This window comes from Falco naumanni, chromosome 11 (assembly GCF_017639655.2).
Source record: "Falco naumanni isolate bFalNau1 chromosome 11, bFalNau1.pat, whole genome shotgun sequence".
NCBI lineage: Eukaryota > Metazoa > Chordata > Aves > Falconiformes > Falconidae > Falco > Falco naumanni.
Genome location: NC_054064.1, coordinates 35,210,403 through 35,235,344, shown reverse-complemented (window position 1 = coordinate 35,235,344; position 24,942 = coordinate 35,210,403). Strand labels below are relative to the sequence as shown.

At 46.1% G+C, this 24,942-nt stretch overlaps 1 protein-coding gene across 1 annotated transcript in view; it reads right to left on the bottom strand.

The window, feature by feature from the left end:
- Positions 1 to 2,160: 2,160 nt before the first annotated feature.
- The window catches only part of LOC121095715 (serine/threonine-protein kinase TNNI3K), a 116,484-nt gene continuing 93,702 nt past the window's right edge, over positions 2,161 to 24,942 (bottom strand). The window contains exons 24-27 of the mRNA XM_040610889.1: positions 16,594 to 16,653; positions 14,771 to 14,940; positions 8,850 to 8,929; positions 2,161 to 3,743 (exon numbers count right to left, since the gene is read on the bottom strand). Coding sequence (XP_040466823.1) covers positions 3,667 to 3,743; positions 8,850 to 8,929; positions 14,771 to 14,940; positions 16,594 to 16,653 — 387 coding nt within the window. The 3' untranslated portion in view covers positions 2,161 to 3,666. The remainder of the gene's footprint in view (positions 3,744 to 8,849; positions 8,930 to 14,770; positions 14,941 to 16,593; positions 16,654 to 24,942) is intronic.

Genomic DNA, 24,942 nt, shown 5'->3' with positions numbered 1-24,942 from the left:
TGAGTTTCTTTTGGCAGTTTTGGCTCCCAAGAGCTGCCCTAGTGCTGCTGGTGTGGCTGTTGCACATGCACCACTTGTGTACTTTCAAAACGTGAGTATAGCTCTCATCTGAGCAGGTGGAATTTTGGTAAGAAGCTAAACCACTGAAATGGATAATTTTACAGTTTTGGAAATGCTACCCTGGTCTCCTATCCATTGCTAGTCAGTATTTAACTTCAAAGTGAAAAAATGTAGGTAGCACTTAGGGAAAAACAAAATATGCACCATACACACAAAAAATAAATAGCCTAATTAAACTGAACCTATGTGAGAAAAGCTACCACCTGACACAGTTGCCACTGGCAAAACTCATTTTTGGCTCATCAGAAAGGCTTTTTTCTAAACTGTCTAAGCCACCAGGTGTTCTCGGCGGCCTGCAGCCGTGCTGGCGACTGCTGCACCTGCACCGTTACTGGTCTCGCAGCCAGGTCGTGCCTTGTGCCACTGCTCAGGCCGTGCATTTCACCCACTGGAAACCCAGCTGGCTGCGCACTGTGGGCACGGTGCAAGACCGACTCCTCAGCTGGCACCGGGCACAAGCCCCGGGCATCGCTGGTGGGGATGTGGGGTGGTGCCCAGCGGTTGGCGGGGGAGCACCTTGCACGGGCGTGTCTGTCCCAGCCTCGCGCCAGCTCCCAGGTGAGTTTCTCTGGCGGAGCATTTTCTGCAGTGCTTGGCAGGCTCGGCTGTACAACGCAAGTGTGACCGAGCCCTCTGCCTGCCTGCGCGCCCGGGGCTCGCGGTGGCCGTGCCCTGGGAAGCTGGTGGGGGCCACCCTGCAAGAAAAGCCCTCTGGCTCCCGGGCTGCCCCTGCTGCGGAGGCGCTGGGCTCGCTCCTGGTTACGGTGCAAGCACTTGCTTGGTTGGACACCAGTTCATTTTAATTGAGATCATCTATTACTGCTATGTTAAACAATTTAAAACATTGCTACAGCTACCAGGCACTGGCTGGTCTTAAAAGCATGGTAAGAATCCTTGGAGCATCTTATTCTTTATAAATATTTCAGTGTGCTGGGCTCCTTGGGCTTCTCTGGGAACACTGCAAACTCATTTAATTCCTGCAGATAACCTTAGAGCATGTTCTATTCAGTAATTTACATTTTTCAGAGTTTTCATTTGTATTAATAACTGATCACTCCTATGAAAGACACTTTCCCCCTAAGCCTGATGATCCTTCTATAGGGACCAATTAACTAAGACACTATTTTCTTCAAGGACCCAGTAATTTTAATCACTAGTAAAATTATTTGCAAGCCCTTGGCCTTGTAAAGACCTTTCTAAACTACAAAAGTTTTGCCTTCAAAAGCTTTCTGACTTTTTTGTTGGTGGTGGTTCCGCGTGCCCACTTCTGACGCTGGCTGAGGCGCTCAGCAGCCATACCAAGCAGCTCAGGTACCGGTGAGCACACAGAGGTATTAATGCAGATGCAGTCTGCCCTCCTTGCTCTATTTTCTGTTCTCTAATCCTGTTTAGTTTCTGGTTTTTTTCTGGGTTTCAGGTATGGTTGCTGTATTAATGAAGAGGCATCGCATAATCAATTTAAGCAAGGGAAAAAGACATGGTGCAGAGGTATTTGTAAGAAAAAATTCCTGTTGAAAAGGAAGCTTAATACTGGAACGGATTTTTCAGCTATGACAATTGATCCTTTCTGCCCTGTTGGTGTCTCACACACAAGGAGTGAGATCTGACCTCTGTCCATCCCCACCTTCTTCAGCTTGTTCCCTACCTGTGCTTCGGTAGCTCTGCCATAGGAAATACCTGGTCAATTAGAGTCAGGCCGGGAATTTTCATTGGCATCCCAAATGCACCCTCTCCCGTCTGCTGTGCACGTCTTTCCTCAAAACCTGTCAATGTCCGGTGTTGCTCTCACTTCTAGAAAGAATACAATCAATTTCCTCCAGTTGCAAAGAAATCTGGATGCTGTTTTGTTGCAGTTTGCTATCAGAGAATCACAGTATGGTTTGGGTTGGCAGGGACCTTTGAGACCACCCAGTCCCACCCCCCACCACGGGCAGCGACCCCTCCCCCCAGCCCAGGCTGCTCCCAGCCCCGTCCAGCCTGGCCTTGAGCCCTGCCAGGGATGGGGCACCCACAGCTGCTCCGGGCACCCTGGGCCAGCGCCTCGCCGCCCTCATTGTAAAAAATTTCTTCCTTATACTGAGTCTGAATCTACCCTCTTTTAATTTAAAACCATTAATCGTCATGGGGTTAATGAAACAAGGGGCAAGTGAAACAAAACCAATAAAAAACCACCTCTAAATCTTGCTAAGTGAAATCTTCCCCAATTTTATTGCTTCATGATTGTGAAATTAATGGCATGCATGGAAGGTGTGAGTTGGTGAAGCCTACTATGCATTTATAGTTCACATGCATTGCACTGTACGACGCCTCATGGCAGACCCTGGTTCAGGGACCACAGCTGTGAGAGACCAACACCCTTACAATATCCACAGAGCAACACATAGCAACTGTGAATGCACATTTCTACTCAGCCAGTAAGACAGCTGTGCCTTTGAGGACAGCTGAGGAATAATATTACAAGATTGCTTGCAGCTAAATGTTGCTAATTTGAAAAAAGACCTCAGAAAAAACCAGCGTAATTAAGTTTCTAATTGCTTTTAGAAGAGTTCAAGTTTTCCTGCCCTACCTCTTTTTCCCCGCCTTTTTTTTTAATATTTAATTTCCAGTGATTAGAGCTGCTGTTGCAAAGCCTGGTGGTGGCACTGGGTGTGCAGCATGTGGGAGGTGGCACTCTGCTGCAGCTTTGCTTTGAGTCAGAAATGCAGTTTTGCACTGCGTTAAGGTTATCATGTTTGTGACACCATTTTACATATTCTGGTTTAAGGTTCTGGAGTTCCCGCATTGCTTTCTGTAAGCAAATGACTGAACAAAAGCTTACACTCTGGTAAAAACAATCACTCAAACAAAAACAAGAAAGTGGCTAAGAAAACACAAACCTCTGAAGAGTACAATTAAGATGGCCACCAAAATACCTCTGTTCTCAGTGAGCAGGAAAGCAGCCAAAGATCAGGGCTCTGAAGAGCCACTGTGCTGGGGAGCCGCGTGAGCCCATGGTGCCAACAGAGACATGGGATGTGCCTGGGACTGCAGAGAACTCCAAAAGAAAGCAGATCTGGTTCAGAAGCTGGGGGCAGGAACATCTCTGCCTCCATGGTGGCCTAGCTGGTGGGGGGCGGGGGCAAGAGGCTGCCTCTCTCCGTCTGCCAGCCAGGGAGGGGTTGATAGCCCCACGCCTTAGTGCAGTCCAAGCTAAGGACGCCTGGACTTGGAGCTCTGAAACTGCAACAGATGCGTTTTTACTTTCACCTTGTGATATTATTAATGCTCAAGATGAAAGTGCAGCATTCCTTGTGGACATTCACTTTGTTAAAGGGTAGATGCACACCACCAAAAAACCCTCCAACCCTCAGGCAGGTCAGCAGAGAACGATGCTAAAGCAGAGCTCATGACAAGGACATTCACCATCAATAATAAAGCGGTTTGGTTTAGGCACCCTCAGCGTACCACACGGTGCCTGGGAGCGAGGCTGGGGCAGTGACAGCTGTTGCTGCTGGTTGATGGCGAGTCTCTCTGCAGGTGGACAGTGCAGGCGGCCGGTTCACGCTGTCAGTTGCTTTCTTCAAAGCTGCCGCTGCTGCTGCAGGAGTGAAACCTCATGGTACTCATGGGATCCGACACGTAGCCTACAAGATGCAGAGAGAAGTTCACATGTGGCTCAACATAGAAGTGACTCTCCCCCACTTTCCCTGCGGTGACAATGTCAACAAAATAACATGCGTATCAGTTTGAGATGAGCAGACACAGATCTTTTTGCTGGCTGCAAATTTCCATTCAGTATCATCTGCTGCAGAAAAATTTTAATGAGAAGTAAACTGACCCTATCACTCAGGATGAATTCACAATAATCAAGCACAAAGAAACTTTGGTGTAACAGACAATATCAAGTTTTAGTAACACAGCGGAAATTTGCTATTCAAAAATAATACCTTTTGCCCTTTCTGCTAGAGCTTTGGAGGGCTCAAAATAAGCATTTTGGTAAGCATTTAAAAAATATTATAGGTCTTGACACTACAAAACAGAAAGCAACTGCTCTTGCCAGCACAGTATTTCAAATCATGAGCTGCTCCAACAATGCCAAAGAAACCACGTCTCCCTTTCCAGTGTCACTGGTCAGCTGCTCCCGTTCTTATTTTACTGTAGTAACAAAATACAGTGGGGCCAACTCACATTTCACAATGACCAGGCATTGTACAGAGATACTCGGATGCTTGAGAAACAAGTGAGCAGAGGAATTGGAACACGAAAACTTTCTGGGGCGCTGGCTGGGGTGGGAGAAGGGTTAGAACACATCACTAACACTCCTGCAAGCCAGGTTCCTGGTGATAAACAAAAGACACACAGCTGCACAAAATGAAGACTCTGGTTATTATGACAGTACTGACCACAACATCGCTAAACTGTAGTTCATAAGCAGCTCTGGTTTATCTCCTAATCTCGACACACTAGGCTTTGAAAGCTGGCAGCCAAGGTTTTCCTTAAGGAATCTCGCGCATATCCTAAATATGCCGGGCCTTAACACTGCCGCTCTTCTGGCGCATGCTGGATGTACCCTGGACACTGGGAGGTGAAGGTAGGCCTGTCGGCGCTGAAGCCAAAGCCAGTGTGTCACTGTGTACGTGAGGAACAATGGTCTGTGGCGGGGCACGCTACAGGAGCAGGATGTACTTCTGAGGGCCTCTGCAGCTGTGGGGACAACGCTTGGCACTGTGCTGCAGTCCACCGAGCATCTGGGTGGGAGACCGTCCGCTGCTCCACCGTCACTCCCCTTTGCCTTCCTGCTGCTACATGGTGGGGAGCCTTTGCTTTACTAAATGCTTTCATGTTTCAAATGCCCTTGACCGTATCCTCTGGTGGGTTTTTTTTCCCTTGTAGTGCTTATGAGTTGCATACTAGCCAGGATGAAGACCTGGAGGGTGCTTGGCTTGGCTGACTCCTGGGGGTCTGGCTCTTCTTGCCTGCCAGGGATGTACCCCCTCTCGGTTGGAGGGTGCCCTTTCCAAGCGCCAAGGGGGATGACAAATGCTCTGCCACAGCTTGCCTTGTTGCAGAACTGCTCAGTGAGTGCATGCACTCCCCTGTGTCGCAGGACCGCTTCTGTGCTGCAAGCCTTGCCAGCGCCTTCTCTGCAGCTGGGAAACTGGTGACTGTTGCAGCAGCATCATTGAGCTTGTCTGCCAGTGTCTGAGAGCTGCAGTGAGCAAGGAGAAGCCAAAGTCAAAATTAAACTCTGTTTACGGCAAGAGGACGTACAGTTTTCTTTGGGCAGTGTGTACCTGCTTCATCAGATTTCACTGCTTTCAAGGTAGTGTTTAACTCAGAATTTGTGAAACTTCCTGTGATGAGCAGGGGCTTTGCTTTCACTGTAGAATCCAGGGTTGTGTTTACTTGCAGAATTTCTATTTTCAAATATAGCCAATGAAAAAAATTGTTGGCTATCACAGAGGCTCTTGCCGGAATGGGAGCAGGGTGCTTTTGGGGTTTTTGCTGAGAAAGGAAAACAGTGAGTGTATTCTCTATTGATAACAGACTGCAAGCACCAATGAGGATAATGGGAAACATTAGGCAAAAAGCAAACAGAAAGAAAAAAGATCAAAATGGACATGAATGGGGAGAGACAGTGGTGAAATCCGTTTATGTGGGATAAATAAAGAGTGCAAATATTTGCAATCATTGCACCAAGCACACTAATAAAAAAGGGCTCAGGGCTTTCTGTCTTCTGGTGTGCTGCTGTGCATTGTAATGGCTTCGTCACTCTGCCAGGACCTGGAAGCCTGGGCTGCAGCCAGGGCAGCGTGGCTGGGCCTCTGGAGCAGCTGGGTTTGGTGCTTTGCAACGAGGGATGGCGATTACTCACGATACATATCCTGGTGACACTGCAGGACTCAAAGCTGCAGCGGTCTGCTGAAATGAAGTATGTGGCAAGGAGTAGCTTTTCCAGTCCCGTTGTGTCTAGCAGGCAGGTTCTTCACTTTCCTCTGCACCTCCCTGGCTTTTTCCACTGTTCGCAGTTAGTGCAAGGCTCAGCTTGGCCAGCTCTTGGCTGTGCTGCACTGTGGCCCTGATAGCCCGACCAGTGACACGGGCCTCTGGCTGGGGCTGCCTCCTCTGCTACTCACACACTTTCAGTCCCTTCTGTGGAAACTATGATTCAAGGAACAGCAATATGTGAAAATAAATCTTGAGGTCTCGTGTGTGGAGTCTGAAATCACACCTTAATCCCACAGTTTAAATGCAGCCACTGAGAGTCTCTTCTCCACCAGCCCTCCGTTCCCTGTTGTCCCTTTTTAATACAGACTTGAGAAGCCCTCTTCAGTCTTGCCTGGATGGTCTTACTCTAGGAGTTCAGTAAAGATTTCTGTTTCATTCTTGTTTTCTTCCTCCTTGAGTTTTCCAGTTGCCAGGTACCTGATGAAAGCTGTGCCTCGAGGAATGGCTCTCTGCAGCTGTAAAATGCACACACAATGCAAAGGGTTTGTTATTTTTCAGTTTTAGAGGTCGTTACCTTGCTACTCATTATGACAGCAACACTGCTGTTAGCATTGTACTCAATAAATATTTATATGACCAGGTTTTCTCTTTTTCTCACCCAACGTGCTCTGTTCAGAAAGGGGCGAGAGTGCGAGAGTCATGCTGAGGCCCGTGAAAAACAGCAAAATGACAAGCTTCTGACATATGCTTCAGGCAGAACAAAACACTGAATTCTCCTGGTCACATAACAGGTTGGAACGTGGTAGAAAAGGGAACAGATGCTGGGAGAGGAGTGAGAAGGCCCCAGGGCAGGGGACAGCAGCCAGCTCTGAGGATGGCAACCCTGTAAAGTCAATGGATCCACTCAGCACAGTTGCCGTCTGAACATACAGAAAAACGTATGTAAGCACAGAGCATACAGAAAAACGTGTTTCCCTTGTACGCACTTATGAGGTGTGCCTTGGACAAACAGACGCTTTGCACAGCACGGAACACCTCTGCTGATGGCAGATGCAGAGAGACCTTCCTGCTGGGGTGCCTGGTGTACGTATCTCCTTCGAAGTCAGTGTTGCTTGTCAAAGCCCAGCCCCACGCCTTGGTACTGAAGATGTCGCTGTCATTCTCTGCCATGTCAGCCTCACGGCTCCTGCCGCCTTTTTGCCTTCTTTGTCCATCATCCCAAAGCCTGATACAAGTATTCATGAAAAAAAAAGTCCTACCCACCTTTCAGAACAGACGTGGCTGGTGCCGGCCATGCCAAACCCTCGTTGTCTGCTGGCTCTGTGGTGCTTTTGTGAGCGTATCAGAGTCTGGGTTTGCATCTGGTGTTGCTGGGCTTACGGCAGCGCTCTGGTATGGTGAGCCCTCTAGCAATGGGTTCAGAAAATACCTTCTTGCACTGCTTCATCTCTGGGGCTCCCTGAGCATTCACACTTGTCCAGGGGGGTGATGAGATCCAGAATATCTGCGTGGCTCCAGGCAGATGGTGAAGCATGGCCTGTGGCACTGTCATCAGGCAAAGGTAACTGCGGATGCTGTGCCGCTGTTTGCTCAGCAAACACAGCAGCCAGAGCGGGCAGGCCCTGGCCGCGTGTCAGTGCTGAAGTGGGGAAGCGACATCCTGTCACCGTGGCCCTGGAGCAGCTTAGGATGGTTCAGGCAAACAGATCCACTGGTGCTGGCGGACGGAGCAGCAGTGCAGGACAGAAGCTGGAGGCTATCCAAACCCACACACTCGGTAGGTGTAGTCCCGCTTCAGCAAGTTACTGAGCTGGGACGTACTGCTGTCTCACGCTTGAGCGTTAAGCACGTACAACCCTGGCAGCACGTCCTGAAAGCAGCTTCACACCAGTGGCAGATCCTTCTAGAACGCAGCAGCTGAGCCTACTGCGAACAAAGGTTAGCATGAAGGTGAAATTCAGAGTCTGACCTTCAGTTTCACACCAAGAAAGAAAGATTAACCCAAGATTTATGAAATCCAGTCTGCTTGATACCACTCTAATGCCAACTACATCTTCATATGCTCTTTATTTTAAGGTTTCACTTATATGTTATGCTGCTGGGCTAAAAATTCTTCTAAGCTGATGATTATTCTGTGCTGGGGACACTGTAAAGAACGAGCTACTGAGCTTGTAAGCTGTGTAGAAAGAGTGGGCGAGCCACCCCACGGAGCCGCCTGCAAGACAAGACCTGTGCAAGGGCTTTTAGGTTTAGCAAGAGAGTTTTACTGGGGATGACTGCAAACGCAGGGGCTAGGAAATGCTGGGAAGCTGTTTGTGTGGCAATGCATAAACACACACTTCAATGTGGCAAAACAGAGCGCCAGGAAGGCACGAGCAAGCAGCAGTCAGGACATCTCTGTTCTGGAGGGAAGCAAAGCGAAGCGATGCCCTCTGACAGGAGTGTGAATGGTAAAAAGGATATGCTGTGTCATTTTGTGCTCCCACGGAACTCCAGAAATAGGACTGTCTTACCCACTTTTTGCAGAAGTAGCCTTGAGGATATAATGCCACATCTCCTCCTTATTCACAGATCCACACACGCAGACAGAAGGTCCAAAGTGCCTGGGGCATGCAGGCAGTGGGAGCAGCCGTGAGTGCCAGGGGCACAGCACGAGACCTTGCCAGCTCCGGCTGACTGCATGCAGCAGCCTGCACTCAACAGTATTTTTCTCATGAGACTTTTTAATACCTGAGGAAACCGTAGCTCTGCAGTGGTTAACCACAGTAAGATGCTCAGAAGAGTATTCTGCCTTAACTCACCATTTTTGTCGATTGGTGGGTACTGGAAGTTTCTTCTCATGTCATCCAAAGACAGACCCTGAGAAGGGTGTTGTCCAGTGCTGCAAATTAAACAGGAGGTGTCGGTTTAGATAAGACTGATAAAGCCAAGTCTCCAGACCATAAGAACTTTTTCTATGGACTTGGAAGGAAAAGATATTAACATGAAATATATCAGCCTGATGCCCAGCCACTGGCACGTGCAGTAAACAAAAGGCAAGAAAAAGTTATGAAGCAAGAACATGAATCACATGCACGCTTGCATTTCATCCATTCTTAGAGCGACTTCCCTCAAACATACTGTTTGGGGCATCACAACTATTTTAAAAGCAACTCTAGGTATCAATTCAGGATCATAGTAACGTACTTTATGCATCACTGCTAACAGACTCCTGCAAATAAGTTTCTCTGGCAAGGAAGATCACTAAATTATCTTCCAGTTATTGACCAAAACCACTGTCCTGCCAAAAGGTTGTTTATCCCCAATCCTTATCATGTACAGGACTGGCCTCTACCAGCTCTCCTCTGATTACAGGCAGAGAGAAACCAAGCGCAGACAAAAACAAAAGCCCAAACTTTTCTCACTTAGCCCCTATAGTTCATTTATTTCTGAGGAGCTGTCAAAAGAATAAAGCAAGCGATAATGGTGACAGTGACACAGCCGAGGCACACGGAAGCAGTGCAACACATGGTCGTAATGCAGGGATGTGCTTCTGAGCAGTTTAGATATGATGGAGAGCCCAGATCTATCGCAGCGTACCCCATCTTGATTGGGGGACTAAAGACAACCTACTGGGTTTAAGTACTCCGTGAAAATAACAGCTCTTTAAAAACGACACTCATTCATTTGACCTGCCTTTTCCAAGTATGCTTACATAAACCTTGAGAAGCCTTTTATTTGAAAATACCATTAGCCACAATTCTTGGGCTTTGACATGGTCCAGGCAGAATGCACAGTACTAAATGGAACTTTATAGCAACTTCTTTAGCCACTGTGGATATTATTTATCTCACAATATATAAAAACCCAAAGGTCTGTTACCACCAGACTATCTAAACTTAACAGATGTTTTCACGGCTTCTGGCTTCTATTGAGAAGTCACTAAAATAGTCTTTTCTTGTCGTCTCTCTGTGCAGTTGTGAGGGGTTAATAGGATTAGGTTTACTGAATTCCACTACCTGCAAAGTAACACGCCACCAGCTTCACTTACTTTTCAAGTATTTCCTCTGGTAAAACTGATCAATCTAGCTTTTCAACCTCTAAAACATGAAGTCATGAAGTGGAAAGGGCAGTTCAGTGAATTGTCCAAGCGACAGAACATGAAACGTTGACACCAGCTGGCAGCAGCAGGACACAGGCTCCTTGTTTCAGGTTTCCTTGGGGCTTTGCCCCAGACACAATTTTGTACCACTGATGAAAGCGCAGGGAGGCTCAGGATGCGTCCTGTGGCTCTGGCTTTCCCAGCTTCTTTAAGACACAGCTTTAAGAAGGATGGATGGATGGGGGTTCCCTGTAGTGACATTGCTTGTCAATGCCTGGAGCGGCACTGTGCCCCACAGGAGGAGGCTGGGCAACTGCCTGGCAGGCTGGAGGTAGTTTAATGAGGATCAGGATATCCTAAGGAACAGGCAAAGCTTGCTCCAGCTCAGCTGGAATCTCTGGAATATTGTTTCTACCCACTTTCCCACTGTCCCGTCCTCCTCTGCACTGCTCCTGGCTTCCCTCTCACTGGACCATTCACCTCTGTCCCCAGTCTGCTCCCTGCCATCCCAAAGAGCTGTCGCTCCCCTGCCGCACAGCCGCTTGCCCCACTGCCATCACAGCACCCTCTCTCCTGACCCCTTGCCTGCACACCTGCGAAGGAAAGCCCTGTGAGGGCTGACCCGCAACGGTATGGAATTTGGGTTTGCTATATCACTTGCATTACTGAGGCTCATTCATAATTAAGGACAAGAAGCCCTTCTTTGGGCAGAGGAAAACAATAAGGAGGTCTATTTTGGGAAAACACTGCCCAGTCAGAGGCTGAAGAAAAAAAAGAAAAAAAACCAGTGAATACCTTGTTGGCAAATCTGCATCTGAAACGACTGCAGACAACTACCACAGCATCTACAGGCTGTGGGAAGAACCAGGAGGTCTCCAGGGGAAGAAATAAAACATACACTTTGCTTGAATTCTGAGCACAGCATTCACAGAGTAACTCCTGATGTGTTAGCCAAGAGAGATGGGCTGGAGGCCCAGGGACACCAGCCTGGAGCTACAGAGGAGCCACAGCACTGGTCTGTCTTACGTGAGGATTTCCTCAGAAAAGGAGAAACTCTTAAGCAAGTTATTTGGCCTTGTTGCCTTTGGAGCAATGTACTCAGAAGCACACAGGTATCCTCTGTTTTTGTAAACATACAAAGAAAAAAGATTGAGAGAATTGCTGCTAATGAACAGATGTTGGGAACAGAGCTATAACAAAACATCAGACATGTTAATACCACTGTGCAAAGATACAAAGAAAGGGCATGCCAAATATTTCTGACTTGGGTTAATTGGGAGCTACTTAAACAAAAAAAAAGACTCTTCTGCAGATGTTGTCCTTGGACTCTGTGGGAAATGCTAAAGGTGTAAAGAAGCAGAAAATCAACACTTAAAGCTTCTATACAGTGATGAGTTGACACATTAAGCTGTCCTGCCAGACAGACCATTAAAATGCACTGCTACTGCATCCCATTTGTTATGCACCTCCTGCATCCCACCTCTCATTACCTGGCTCAGAGCAACAGCTGCCGTGCTGGAGAGAGATCCACTAAACAGACCCTAAAGTTACAGGGCAAGACACAAACAGAAAACTCGGTGCCGTGGCTGTTTAACTCCATGCACGGTACAAGGAGATTTCATGAGACGAATGGTTTCTGCCGTGGTGTGGAGTTGCATGCTGCAGCGTGGACACAGGGCATGAAGTCGTTGGAGCAGATGGAAACAGGAGGCAGCCCAGGAAATACAGTCCAGCCTGGGAAAAAGCAGCGTTACCGCACCCCTCTAAAAATGCCCACGCTTACCAGAATGAAACCCCAACAAACCACTGTCATTAGGAAGTGAAGCCGTTAATCATCTCCGTGTGTTGTATAATTGAAAAACTACTTAAACTGTGGAAACCATTCCCTTTTCATTGAGCACTGTGCCTCTGGGTGGATCCTTCTGGGTGCTATTTATAGATTTGAATGTTGTTAGTTTGTATGGCAGAGCATTTGATAAAAAAAAAAATCCATCTTTAAATAAGTGCTGGGGTTATAGAGGAGCCCATTTTAGTGGGCTAACGAGCCTCACTACTGCGCCAGGAACACTGAATTACAGGACAAGAGGGCACTTGCAAGTGCCCCTTCTCTCTCGTGCCTACGCTAACCTAGATGTGCCACTTGCTTATTCCTCTCAATGCAAATTATTACATTCAACAGCAAAATCTGGCCCTTTACAGAAAATAGAAGTCTGACTCGCATTGCCTTCATCCTCACCTCAGTGCCACCTCCATGTCCTGCTCCATCAGCACATGAGAAAAGCAAAGCAATTTATGAGACATCACATTATGTCAGATGAACGTTTCAGGTCTGGTTTATATTTTCATGTAAAAGATCTCGGTGTCTGTCTGCAGGTGTTTGCCTTCTGCCTCTCCATACGAGCCCCTGAACAGGCAAGGGACTGATTCCTTTTGCTGCTCTATTCCAGCTCCCCATTTTAGCAGATTATATTTCTGTCTCTCCACATCCCAGTTAGCAGGAACGTATCACGAGGGCATGGCTTGCTCTGCTGTTACTGTTTCTGACTGCTAAGCGGTGCTAAAGGGTGAAGTTTAGACTAAGCGCACTACCCTTCTGGCAGAGACTAAAAGCACCATTTCATTTTCACAGCACTCTCACTCCCCATGGGATAGAGATCAGAGATTGCTAAATTTGCCCTCAAAACCAGGTCTCCCAAGTGGTAGGGTAGATTGCCTCAGATGTTAACCGTACAGTAATAGAGAGAACCCACATGTCACCTTGCCTTGTAAAATACTGGGAGTTCTTATCCCTCTAAGGACATAGAATGACATGTAACTTTTAGGATGTACTCCAGTACAGCCGACTCCCACGAACCTCTGTGAGGCTCTTCCTTAAGGAAAAGGGACTTGGCATTTTTATCTCCTGCCTCTGTACCTGCTGGGACGGTCTGCTTTCTGTCTGTCTGTCCCTCCCCTTCTCGGCATGGACACCTTCACCCGCTGCCCTCCCCAGACAGCCGCCTGGGATTTGTGATGAGCACAGGTGATAGCACCAGTCTGGCAGTGCTCTCTCCTGCTAGTGCATCACCATCTTCCAGTAGCGCAGCCCACCTCATTCATGTAGCCATATAACAGTTTGAGATCAAGGTGAAAAAACCCAAAACTAAAATCCAGAACTCAAACACAACATCAAAAAATGGCACGTCTTCAATCTCTTTGCTTTTCCACCACGGCTGCTCTCTGGGATCACTAGTCTCTCCCCATGTTTTATCTTCATCACAGGCTCTTATGATCAGGGAACCAGGTGTTCTTCCTGTCCATAAAACTCCCTCTCATTAAATGAACTCCACTATTACTAAGAATCTAATAGAGGTGGTGGCATGTTAGAAAATAGTTTCCAGACACTTGGTCAGACAGAAGCTATGCACTCCATAAGGGGGACATATACATACAAGTGTAACAGAAACAAACTTTCTCACACATAATAATCATAACAGCACTTCAGCGTGACCTTTCCTCACAAATCTTCTTATTTCTAGGATTTTCAGCTGGATTTTTCCCAAGCGTGCCCTATTCCTCTTAATCAGAAGGACATGTCTGCCTTGTATTTGGGCAGAGATAACAAGCCATGTGTGTGACACAAGTCAGCAAATATACTTCACCACATTCCTGCAGGGCTTGGATTTCTGCCGAGAGATGAGCTCACCAGGTGACTCTGGCCCCTTACAAGGACTAGCAAATCCTGCCCTCCTGTTTTGATGCCACACACTAACACAGCCCTCTATTTTTCAGACAGTAGGTAGAAGTTATGTTGCCTCCAGTGTAACAAACTGGTTCTTCAACCACAAAAAAGCTCCTACACGAGTGAGCTCCCCTAAACAGCATGACTGCACAGAAGTAACTATACGAGCAGTTCTTGGAAATGTGAGCAGCGCCCACACTGTGAAGGGGGCTCGGAAGGCTCTGAGCCACAGGACCACCCCATGCCTCCAGCCATGTCATTTGGTACCAAAATGTTGCCCAAGGTCTAATCTCTGCTTTCCATCCTGTCACTGATGCCACACACTCAAATACTTTTATTTTTTTCCAAAGAAAAATGCCTCTTTTAGCTTTTCTCTGGTGAAATTTTTCAAATTGAAGACACAGTGTGATATAAACACTGGCCTTGCCAGACCTGCTGGCAGACAGTGAAGGTACATCCAGCTAATGACCACTCACCTCCATCCCCTTGGATGGGCAGTCATCAGTCTTTGGTTTCATGTCATAAAGCAGCGGTACTACATATAGAGCCCGTACATGGCAGGACTTGATTTTCTACTATTTTTATGTTACTCATAGTGAAAAACGCAAATGCTTAGCTGTTGTCTTGGCAGCAGGAAGGCTTCCACAGCATTCAGATAACCCAAGCACCCTGTGCTACAGCAGTCAGAGGAGAAAACAAGATGCAGAAGTGTTTTCCCTGGCTGGCCCTGGCAGTGGGTCATCCCCCCAGAGCGTGTTTCTACTGCTGGCTTCCCACGCAGCCACATCCCCTAGTGAGGCACGATCCCTGCTGCAGGGAACTCCCGTTTGACACATGCGGGCTGTGCAGTTTTGGGGAGGACTCTCTCCATCCCTTTCAGAGTAAGTGTGCTCCTCAGCCCTGCCATGACTGCTACATACCTCTGCGACCAGACAGCATAAGCTCGTGCATTCAAGGCATATTCCAATTCAAACCGACTACGCAGTGCTGCAACGTGACTACGGCCAGGACCACCTCGTGCAACAAGACAGTCTGAAGATGAGGAGGGAGACAGGGAACCACTGCTGTTGCTGGAGGCTGGAGACATTAACTGGATGTAAAAAGAAAAAAAAAAAAAAAAAAAAAAAAAAAAAAAGCACTGTTATTACATATTTACAAGTCTTCCCTCAGCTCTTTCTCTTGTGTCCCCTGTATTTCCTTTATAATTTGGCTGCAGAAAGCAGTGCCTCCTGACTTGAATCAGCTGCAGAGAACTGGATGCTGCCTGCCAAATAAAGTGGTCAGTTCATCATTATGTGGGGTTTTCAAGGTGGGGCTGGATGTCTTTCCAGAAGGTGCGCTTTATTTAGTTCAGCCATGAGGTATATGGCTTGCGAGCATCAGCTGGGCGGGTGGGAGACATCCCTGCCTCCCTGGCAAGAGCCATCGGCTGAGACTTTCCAATCTGTGCTAGAGAGGTGTCAGTGCTGCCTGATCACAGCGTCCCAGCATAGGAATTCTGACTGGCAGGGCAGCGTAAATGCAGGGCTAGCACATCAATATACGTGTTTATATATACGGACCAACTGTGCAATACAGGTTCCTGCAGCAGCAGGGACCTGAACATGGTGTCACAAACGGTACCTGCCACTCCTGGTTTCAGAGACACTTAAAGGGAGTAGAAATTATTTGTAGAGAGAGAAGAAAAAAAAAAAAAAAAAAAAAAAAGAGAGGAAATAGAGGGAGGAGGAGAGAGAAAACTCTCCACCTTCATCAGCTGCAGTACTGAACTTACTAGAGACCTTGTTTCTTAAAACTTCTCTCAAGCAAGGCTTTGCCCTGGGCACAGGGGAGCTCAGGTCTAACTCTCCACCTAAATAATGTTTTCTTTATTTCTTTTTGTATGTAAGCACTTGCCCCAGATTTCTTCCTGCATGCACTGCTGCCTGTGTACCACAGAAGTCAGGTCTCCCATGAGATGACACAGTTTCTTGTGATACAGTGCTTCACTTTTTTTTTTTTTTTTTAACACTTAAAAGCTTCCACCTACGCATAGAGCAACCAGCTGCAGTCAGAGCGTGAAGAAATGTAATAGATTATGGGTGTCTTTTCTGACCCTTAAGCTCAAAAACAGCACTCCATTTTAAAAGGAGGTAGTGGTTTGTTTCGTTTTTGGTTTTTTTTTGTTTGTTTTTAAAAACCTCTTACTTGCATACACACAGAAACACAGAGAAAATATAACGTCAGGAATTGCAGCCCTGAATCATTAACTTTCTATTTGACCACTTATCTAACACCAGGCTGAAGGATGATACATCCATCTGTGTCATAGCCACAGTCCAAAGCAGGAATTGCCTTTGCATTTATCCTTCTTACATTTTCTCTTTTTACCTTTCTCAGTTTGTCTTTTCTTCTTTTTAACCCAAACAGTCTTGATGGGATGAACGGGAGTGAAAAATTCTGCCCAGGTCTACTGTGACGGGCACTCCCACAGCGTCACACTCTCATCAGCATACCTCCTGGAGTAGCTCCTGACACTCACAGCAATGTCTGGTCCCTGCCTCCTCCTCCTGGTGCCCGTATAAGCTGCTATCAATAATGTGCCTTAAAAATACAGTGTGTTGGCCAGTGACAGCACAGAGCTGCTCCAGTAGCTTTGCAGGCTCCAAAGCCACCACTTTCCTTGGCTGCTGCTGCTCTTCCTGCTTGTACTCCCAACCACGCAGCACACATGGATACTCCGCAGTGGAAATAAGGTCCTTACCTCAATATTGCACAGACATTCTTCTAATTTTGTGACTACTTCTGAAAACTCTGGTCTCCCCTGTGAGCACAACAGAAAAAGCAGAGCTCTGTTAAAAATTGAAAGGGGGGCATATCTTCTGTGATTAAACCGACTCATAGATACGTGATGAATCACAGGGTCCCTCAGTTTCCCCTTCCTCTGAATTTCATGGCATTGCTTTCAGTCTGCTTGGGAATCTGATGGGAACTAGGAGTTCAGTACTAAGCTACAAAACTAAGAGGTGGTGTGTATAACAACTTTAACTGCATCATTCTTCTCTTTTCCTGTAACAACTGGATTTGAGCTAATAATGACTAGATCATAAGATTACAAAAATACTAACAATAAATTCTTGGCTCTGCTTATATATCTGGTATGCTTCCTCTGCCCATAAACAAGACTTTGAAAACAGCAACCGCTGCGAAGAGCACTGGGCGAGCTCCTGACTAATACTGCACTTACAGCCACCCTCTTCCTTCCCTGGCTGGCGTGCTTGGATCACCCCATGCACCGTCCCCACGGCCGCTCCCCACCACCCACCGGCCCCATTCCCAGACACGGATCTCCTTCTCTGCATGTTTTATGCGGCACAAGAGTTTGCAGAGGCCATGCCAGGGACAGGATCAGGCAACGGAGGGCAATGACAAATACACCTCCTCCTTGTTATTGCTGATCAATACCCTGTCCCTGTTTAACAGCCTGGGAACGACTGCGAAGTTCAGGCTTAGCTAAAGCATTGCCGACAGCGGCATCTGACAGAGGAGGACTGGGAATACCTCAACTGAGTAACAGTTAAACAAGCTCTTTATTCCCATCACCACATCTTCCTCACCAAAACTGCCTGTGAGAGGCAGGCATAATTTGAGAGCTCTTGGACAAAGTCCTGCAGCCCTCACATCTATAATTTATGCAACAGCAGAGGGATGACACACACAAGTAAGGCTTCAGGTTTTAGCCCTTTGTGGGGAAGTATAGTAACAAAATGGGTGTTAAATGCTTCTTTTTCTCAAAAGGGTAAGAAAGAAAGTGACTAGTCCATTCTAGGTTCCATAGACTTGCCCTTGTCTGCAGTTACACAGGAAAGGGAGGGAGGAAAGTGCAGTTAGTGGTGTCCGCGGCAGTGCCCTGGCTGCTCCATGCCCCTCGTGGTAGTGGCTTAAGGCAGCGAGACAGTCCACGTCCTCCTCCTGCCTGCAGGCACCAGCCCGGGGCAGCAGGGTCGCTCCCCGCTGTCCCTGCAGGCCAGCTGCAGGGGGCTGCTGGCAGAGAGGAGCTGCGGCGGGCTGGGCTGCGCGGGGTGCAGACCTCTGCCCACCTCTCCCGATGCCTTCCACCAGCCTTTCTGTGATGGTGACAAGCCGTGGCAGAGAGGCAGGATTTCTCCACTGACATTTGACAGTCCCATGGGTGCCTCCTTCCTCAGCAGCCTTAAAGACTTCTGCGCTTCTGACAAATTCCATCATTCTGCCACATGAATCCAACCATCACACCGAGATACTCCACTTGATTAAACCCTCTGGAAAGACACTGTTCCCACAAGAATCTCAGGCTCCAGTGAGCACTGCCATCAGTAACTTACACCTAGGAAAGTGCTGGGGCAAACTACCATGGCAAAACCTGCCCCCTGAACACCACGTCCTTCACAGGGACAGGGAGTCCTTAGAGCTGGCTCTTCTTCAGCTGGATGAAGGCTGGTGGGAAGAAGGGAGATGCCAACCGATGACTAGACAGATGCTTGATTATGAGGTGATTCCAGTGGTTCCTTTTATAAAAGATTCTGTTATAAAGCAGTATATGACCACAGTAGAGTATTTCTGAGCTCTAGCCTACAATGTGCTCAAGAAATACTGCATTTATTGCCTGTAATAAGCTCTGTCACTTTCAATGGAACTTGATTGGAGCCTGTTGGAGACCACAGAAGAACTGACTGTAACATCAAATTTGTACTTAATAAAATCAAAACGATGTTTATTTCCTTTATGGAACAAAGCCCCAGGTACTGTGGCAAATACGTTGACTCTAATTAAAGCTTACAAATCAAAGCAGTGAATGAAAAATGCTGCTTAAGAGACACTGTCTAATTTTCTAATCATTAGTTTGCCTTTGGAAACAACTACTGTCAAAAAGTTTCTGGAAAACAGATGTTCGAGTACCTGATAAATAGTAACACTGACATGACACACGGGAACTAGTTTTTAGTTGGGATGAACCTTGAACAAAATCAAAGGCAAACAAAAGGATACATTTTCAAATTTGGAGGCATTTCATAGATGCCTAGCAAAATCCATACAGATAGACTCCATGTTCTGCCCTTTTTTTTTTCTTTTTTTTTTTCTTTTTTTAACTGAGCAAACCTCTTGGAGAATTCTGACCTATGAACAGTCACTGAGCCCCAAAATTTACCATTTTCCCCTGAAATATAACCTCTCTTTTAAGTAAATGTCTTTACACATCTACAGTGAGATGTGTTATTTACACATCTACAGTGAGTAAAATGGTTATTGATGTGGTGATGCTTTTTATCTTTCGGATATTTTGCTCATTCTGCTTGTTGTGGTGTTTCACTAACAGCGTTTAGTCCCTGCTCGAGCGGTATGCTGAGGAGATAGGACTGTCGGGGTTTGTTATACATACTAGCTAGCTAATTGAGACACTTTGAAAGAACTTCTTGTTCATCTCTGCAGCGAATTTACAGCAGCACTGTAGATTTGTACGGACTGTGTTAGGATAGGCTTTTGACAGCATAGTAAACTCTGCAAACTTTGCTGTGAGAGGGTGATAATACGCTTTGTTTTTCTCTGACCAGTGGTCTCCTGAAGCTATTCCAAGGCCCTTAGAAGTAACTTAAACCTTTGTTACTGAGAATGGTAGCAAAACACCTTTAATAAGGCCTATTTTAATAAGGTTTGCCCACATCTTGCACAAAGTTCAAGCCACCCACTGGCTGATTGAGCTACTGGTTGCCTTACAATTTTATCACGCAGCTCTAACTCATTAGCAAGATTAAGTGATGTTGGAGTGAGTAGCAAAGTGCATTAGGATTCTGAAAAGATGGTTTATTTTTATTGGGGCTATATAAGCTCTGGAAATGCTAACAAGATGCAGTGACTATATCCATTACGTAGTACTTGCTTAAATCAACAATTTAATACAACATCTTATTAATAAATTTAAGTAGATTGTGAGTTACATGCCAGCTACTACTAGTTGCTACTTTGGAGTTACATAGAAAACAAACCAAACCTCACATCCCTCCCTTGACTTAACATTAGCCCATAAAATGCAAAGACAAGAGCGTATTCAAGGATCCAGGAAACACTAATAACAGTAAGTGAATTAACAATGAAATAAATTAGCTACACCCTGCACTGCAAGTATGTTTTATCTGCAATTCTCACCCCAATATGTTATGTAGATAACCAGTAAGGAATACAGTAAGGGGGCAAAGCTTACTGCAGTCAATCAGCTGCCCAAAATCTCACAAACCTACTACCTCTTTCCCTGTCCTGGTAGAGCATGTCCTTTATTTCACTACACCAGGTAAGAAAGCTCTCAAGTATCCAGGACAAGGACAGGTTTAGGCTCATGAAAACCCATCTTTCTAAGCTAGGCTAACTAGAAAAGGGACTCTAGGGCACAAATCCAGGACTCGAAGCAAGCCCCTGTAACACTGGAAAATCACACAGATTTTAAAATCTGCTGCCATTCATCAGAAATGAAACTTCCACATTGTTCAATGAAGACCCTGAATGCCAGAATAGCACCAGAAAACCAACAGCCAAGCAAAGCGTCCAAACCCAAAGCCTGTCCCTGCCAGGTGTCACCTAAAGCAGCTAACCCACTTTGTGGAACATTTATTAAGCAATCTGAAATTCCGGTCTTTGGCATATATTTCTGACTTTTCAGGCAGTTTAGAGTCACGTACAAGAACATCCGTGCAATTGCCATGGCGGCATATGCAAAGATGGCATTATAGAGCACACAGGGTCCCTTGCCTGGCACACAAAAGCACATAAAGAACCTAGCCATCTCCATAGTCCTCCGAGAGGAATGCTTCACAGAGATGACAGTCATCTGGCTCCTTTCTATTTTCCATCACCAAGGAACAATGTCAAAGCCCAGAAATTATGAACAAACCCATCATTCTTAAGCTCTACAAATGCCAGAACAGTAATGCTGTCAGTAAGACAGCCCTGACTCATCTCAGCCAGCACAGGTGCCCACACGCCCCACTATCTGCATTTTCATGTGCAAATACACAAATCTGTGTATAATCCATCCAGTCAGGAGATACTGCTGGCACACAGCATCAGAAAAGTGCTGGTTCTCAACCCTGCTTTTGGAAGACCCTCAATATAAGCACAGAGATACAAAGATTAGTTAAGGGAGGGTCACTGCTGTCCCTCTACAATGGATGGTCTCAAGCACCATTAAATCCTGCCATGGTCCTAAAGGCTACCAGTCTCAGGATTGTGGTGCTAGCTGCTGTCTTGCAACTAACTGACTTTAGTTAGTTCACATTCCCTTTAGTGCAGAAATAGCGACAGACTGCAAAAAACAATGTGAAACAGTCTTTCTTTAATCACCACTTTATAATCTCAGAAGGGATCACTTCTGTATTTTATTTCTTTAATGCTGTTGCTATTGACTTAGTTGGTATAATCAGATGGATTTCTCCAACCGTTAAAAACCAGTCACAATTACAGCATGTGAGCAAGGTGCAACAGCAGCAACCTTACTGCAATAACTCCTTGTTAAATCAGACTCCTGTCCTGCGGACATTGCTGGCGTCCAGAAGACAGTAGTTACAGCAGATGCAGCACACAGTTTGGAAACTCACAGTACAGTTACTTTCTATCCTAACGAAGAGTTTATTAATTGTAACATATATCTGCGATTTGTCTTTTTCAACATTAATCAGAGTCCCACATGAAAATTCCCAGGGTATCAGCTGGGGAAAAAAAAATATTCGTTGTGTTTACTATTTTAAGCATCTGAAAATTAAATTCCTTGTCATATAGAGGGAAAACTGAAATAATAGGAAGACCCATGAAGAGTTTAGCTGGAATAGGAGAGGCCCATTTTAGGATTAGCAGTGATGTAGCTGATGCGAATGAGCCATTCCCAGCTCGCCACGAGTGTGAAATGCATACAGCATTGGCTTGTATGCTGCCTGGCTCTCAGTGTTGCTGCTTCCTCACTTCCCTGAGCAATGAAAAAACGCATCCCAAAAAACCAGCAGTGATAACAATAATAAGCAATGTAATCACTTTGAAATATAACAGAACAGATGGCTTTCAGTTTTTCAAACAAGTATGTCATGTCACGGTATAGCAAAAAAAAAACCAATTTAAAATCTAATAGACGCACAGGGGAATTACATGATGTGTCTGATAAATGATCGAGTGCCTCGATGAAGAAAGAGGCTGGAGGAGGGCTGGGTCCCTGCAATTCCACCCAGGCAAGATGCAGATTATGCAGGGCGATGCAGCTGGACAGACTGACAGAACTGGGCACCGACAGAGGCTGCAGCTCAGCATGAGGGGGATCTACAGCATTAATTCCTGCACTGCTCCCTCAGGGACCGTGGGGAACAGCATTTTTGCCATCTGAGGCTGGCAAAGCAGCATGTGTGAACTTTGTGACTGCCAACCCTTCCCACCTGCCCACACTGCATTCTCTCCACAGGACTGCTCTTAATGGTTGCTTGGAGTCTTGCCATGTATTTATTCCTGGTCTCATCCCAGGATACACAATCACAGTTACCAGTAGGTTTTGGGGGAGCTGGTGTAACCTCTAGAGCTGTTAATGCTTTGACATGTGGTTTTCCAAGAGACTCTCCACATGCTCATGCATTGACATTCTCCAGGCCACAGCTGGAATGGCCCTGTATGGAAAGGAGTCCTGTAAGTGACCCCTCCTCTGTCCCAGCAGACACAGAACCAGAGGGCACCAGACTGTGACTTCTGCGAAGTACAGCTGTCCCCAGGCCATTGGGAAAGATTTGCAGCTGACTGTATTTGTTCAGTTTTAGTACCCAAAATGTGTTTGCCATTGGTTATTTAGAGAACTGTCAACATAGTACGAGTACTCCTTGAATAAAGCAATATTAATCAAAGGAACAGACATGTTCCTGGGATTTCAGAAGTTAAAAAAACCAAAGAGTAAATTATTCCCCCCCCCCCCCCCCCCAATAATCCAAAAGAACCACTCTTTTTGCATTGGAACAAGTGAAAAACATGGTTTGCCAGCTCCAAAGATCACAAATACGATCTTTTTAGGCTTAAAGCTATGATAGGAAACAGAAATCAAAAGCCAGAACATTTCTACAACTTGTAAATCATGTTCCTGTTTCTCTTTTACAGCTGCTTCTGTAAAAACTAATGCCTTAAGCATCCCTTAGGGGACGCTTACAAAAAGTCAGAGGTGTTTCACGGATGTTCTGTGCCCCAGGCAAAAAAAAAGGAGCAGTTCCAGAACACGGGAAGACTCCACAGGATGAAGAAAAAGGGCTGGACTCCTGACACAAGTGGTTTCCCTGCCTGGGGTTCAGTGCAACTGCCTGGTCAGCACATCAGTCACCTGAGACACCAGTGAATATTCAGTGCTGGTTTTGAATGTGACACCCCAGGCAGTGTGCATAGTTGTCACTGTCACATCTTTTAGCTTCTTGAGGTGGCTACTGTTTTCTTTTCTCAAATCCCACATAACACTTCACACCTATCACCTACATTTCCCTCTCCTGCTGGAGTGTGGGAACACTTGTTCCTGTGTGCTGACCCTCAATTCTGTACAGCTGCCAAAAGCCATCCTTGAACATACTCTCTTTCTTACAGCTTAAAATTTCGCCTGCAGCCATACCACTGCCTGCAGTCAAATCACCTAAGGCTGAAATCTCATGTGAGCAGATGCAGAAAGGTTAGGCATAGTCCATGCTTGGACAAAGACCGCTGGGAAGCAAACCAAAACATGACAACCCATCCTGGAGCCTAATGGTTGTTTTCTTAGCTGCTTTTATCTTTTCCTATCACTTGGGTTAATCGTGGCTTTGCATTTAATATTGCTGCTCATGCAATCTGACCCCTGAATGCGTCATCATCTGGAGAAAGTCTGTGGGGTCACCGTTGGGTGATTAACTGTCAGGACTAATGGGACCTTTGCTCTGCTGCAGAACATGCCTGCAAAGCTGCCACTGCTCTGCATCCAACAGGCTGCTCTGCCAAGTCTCACCCAGTATTGCAAGATGAGATGCGTGCATTGTGCTACCTGTGAGGTGATATGGCAGAAGACTTTTACTGACCTTACTATTCTCTCTCAGTTTTCTTGTGGTGTGCAGTGGCTGGAAACTATCACAGTATTTTCAGATTTATAGTTTCCTAACAATATGCTTATGCATGCAATTTTGTCTTTTATTTGTAACAGGAGTTTTTCTTGTCTTGGCCTTCTTTACCTAGAAACTGAAACAAGGTAGAGCAAATGAACACACACCAGAAAACTCCAGATGCATCCCAGTGTGAACATGAGCCAAGAAGTTACCTCACTGTGGGACCTTGTTACTGCTGCTTAGCTCAGGAAAATGAGATAATAGTCATGTCTGTTGCTGGGTCTGACCAAGAAACGTGCCGCTTTCCACGGGAAAATGGGCCTCATGCAATGCTAAGGGGAAATGAAATGTCCACGTGCCAACAGATGTTGCTGAGGAGAATTCAGAGGGACACATCACACAGAGTGGCTCATTCTCATGCCTCAAGCGTGGGTTGATGGAGTTGTGCTTTTAAGAGCTTTACAGAAACGTGTCTGTGAATGATGAACCAGAACCCTGAAAGATTTCTGTGGAGCTGATACTAAGCCAAGCAGTCTGGGCCAAAAGGAAGATTTACAGACTACAGCACTGCATGACCTTTCAAAGATTGATAAAGGTATATTTTCTTCTAGAACAGAACAGAGAGGGCTGTAAGGTGAGAAGCAGAATGAAATCAAAATCCAGAAGGAAAGTTTGATTTTCTATTGTCATGCATTTAATGAGGACATATCTGAGTAAATCAGTAGCTGTAAGCAAAATTCAAGGATATGTTATATCTCCTGTATGCTCACATGTGGCTATAGAAAAACCAAAGCAGTGATGACCAGGCCCAAGTAGGAGATTGTCGTGGTTTCCCAACCTTGCAGTCAGGTTAAAAGTAGAACCCATAGAGGATAATATTGGACTAACATCAGGTAGAGACAGGAAAGCAGTATATTTGGTGTGACTCAAAAGCAGAGAAACAGTACAAAACTCAAGATTTTCCTATTGTACCCTTCAGAAAGCTGATTGATATTTTTAATCAG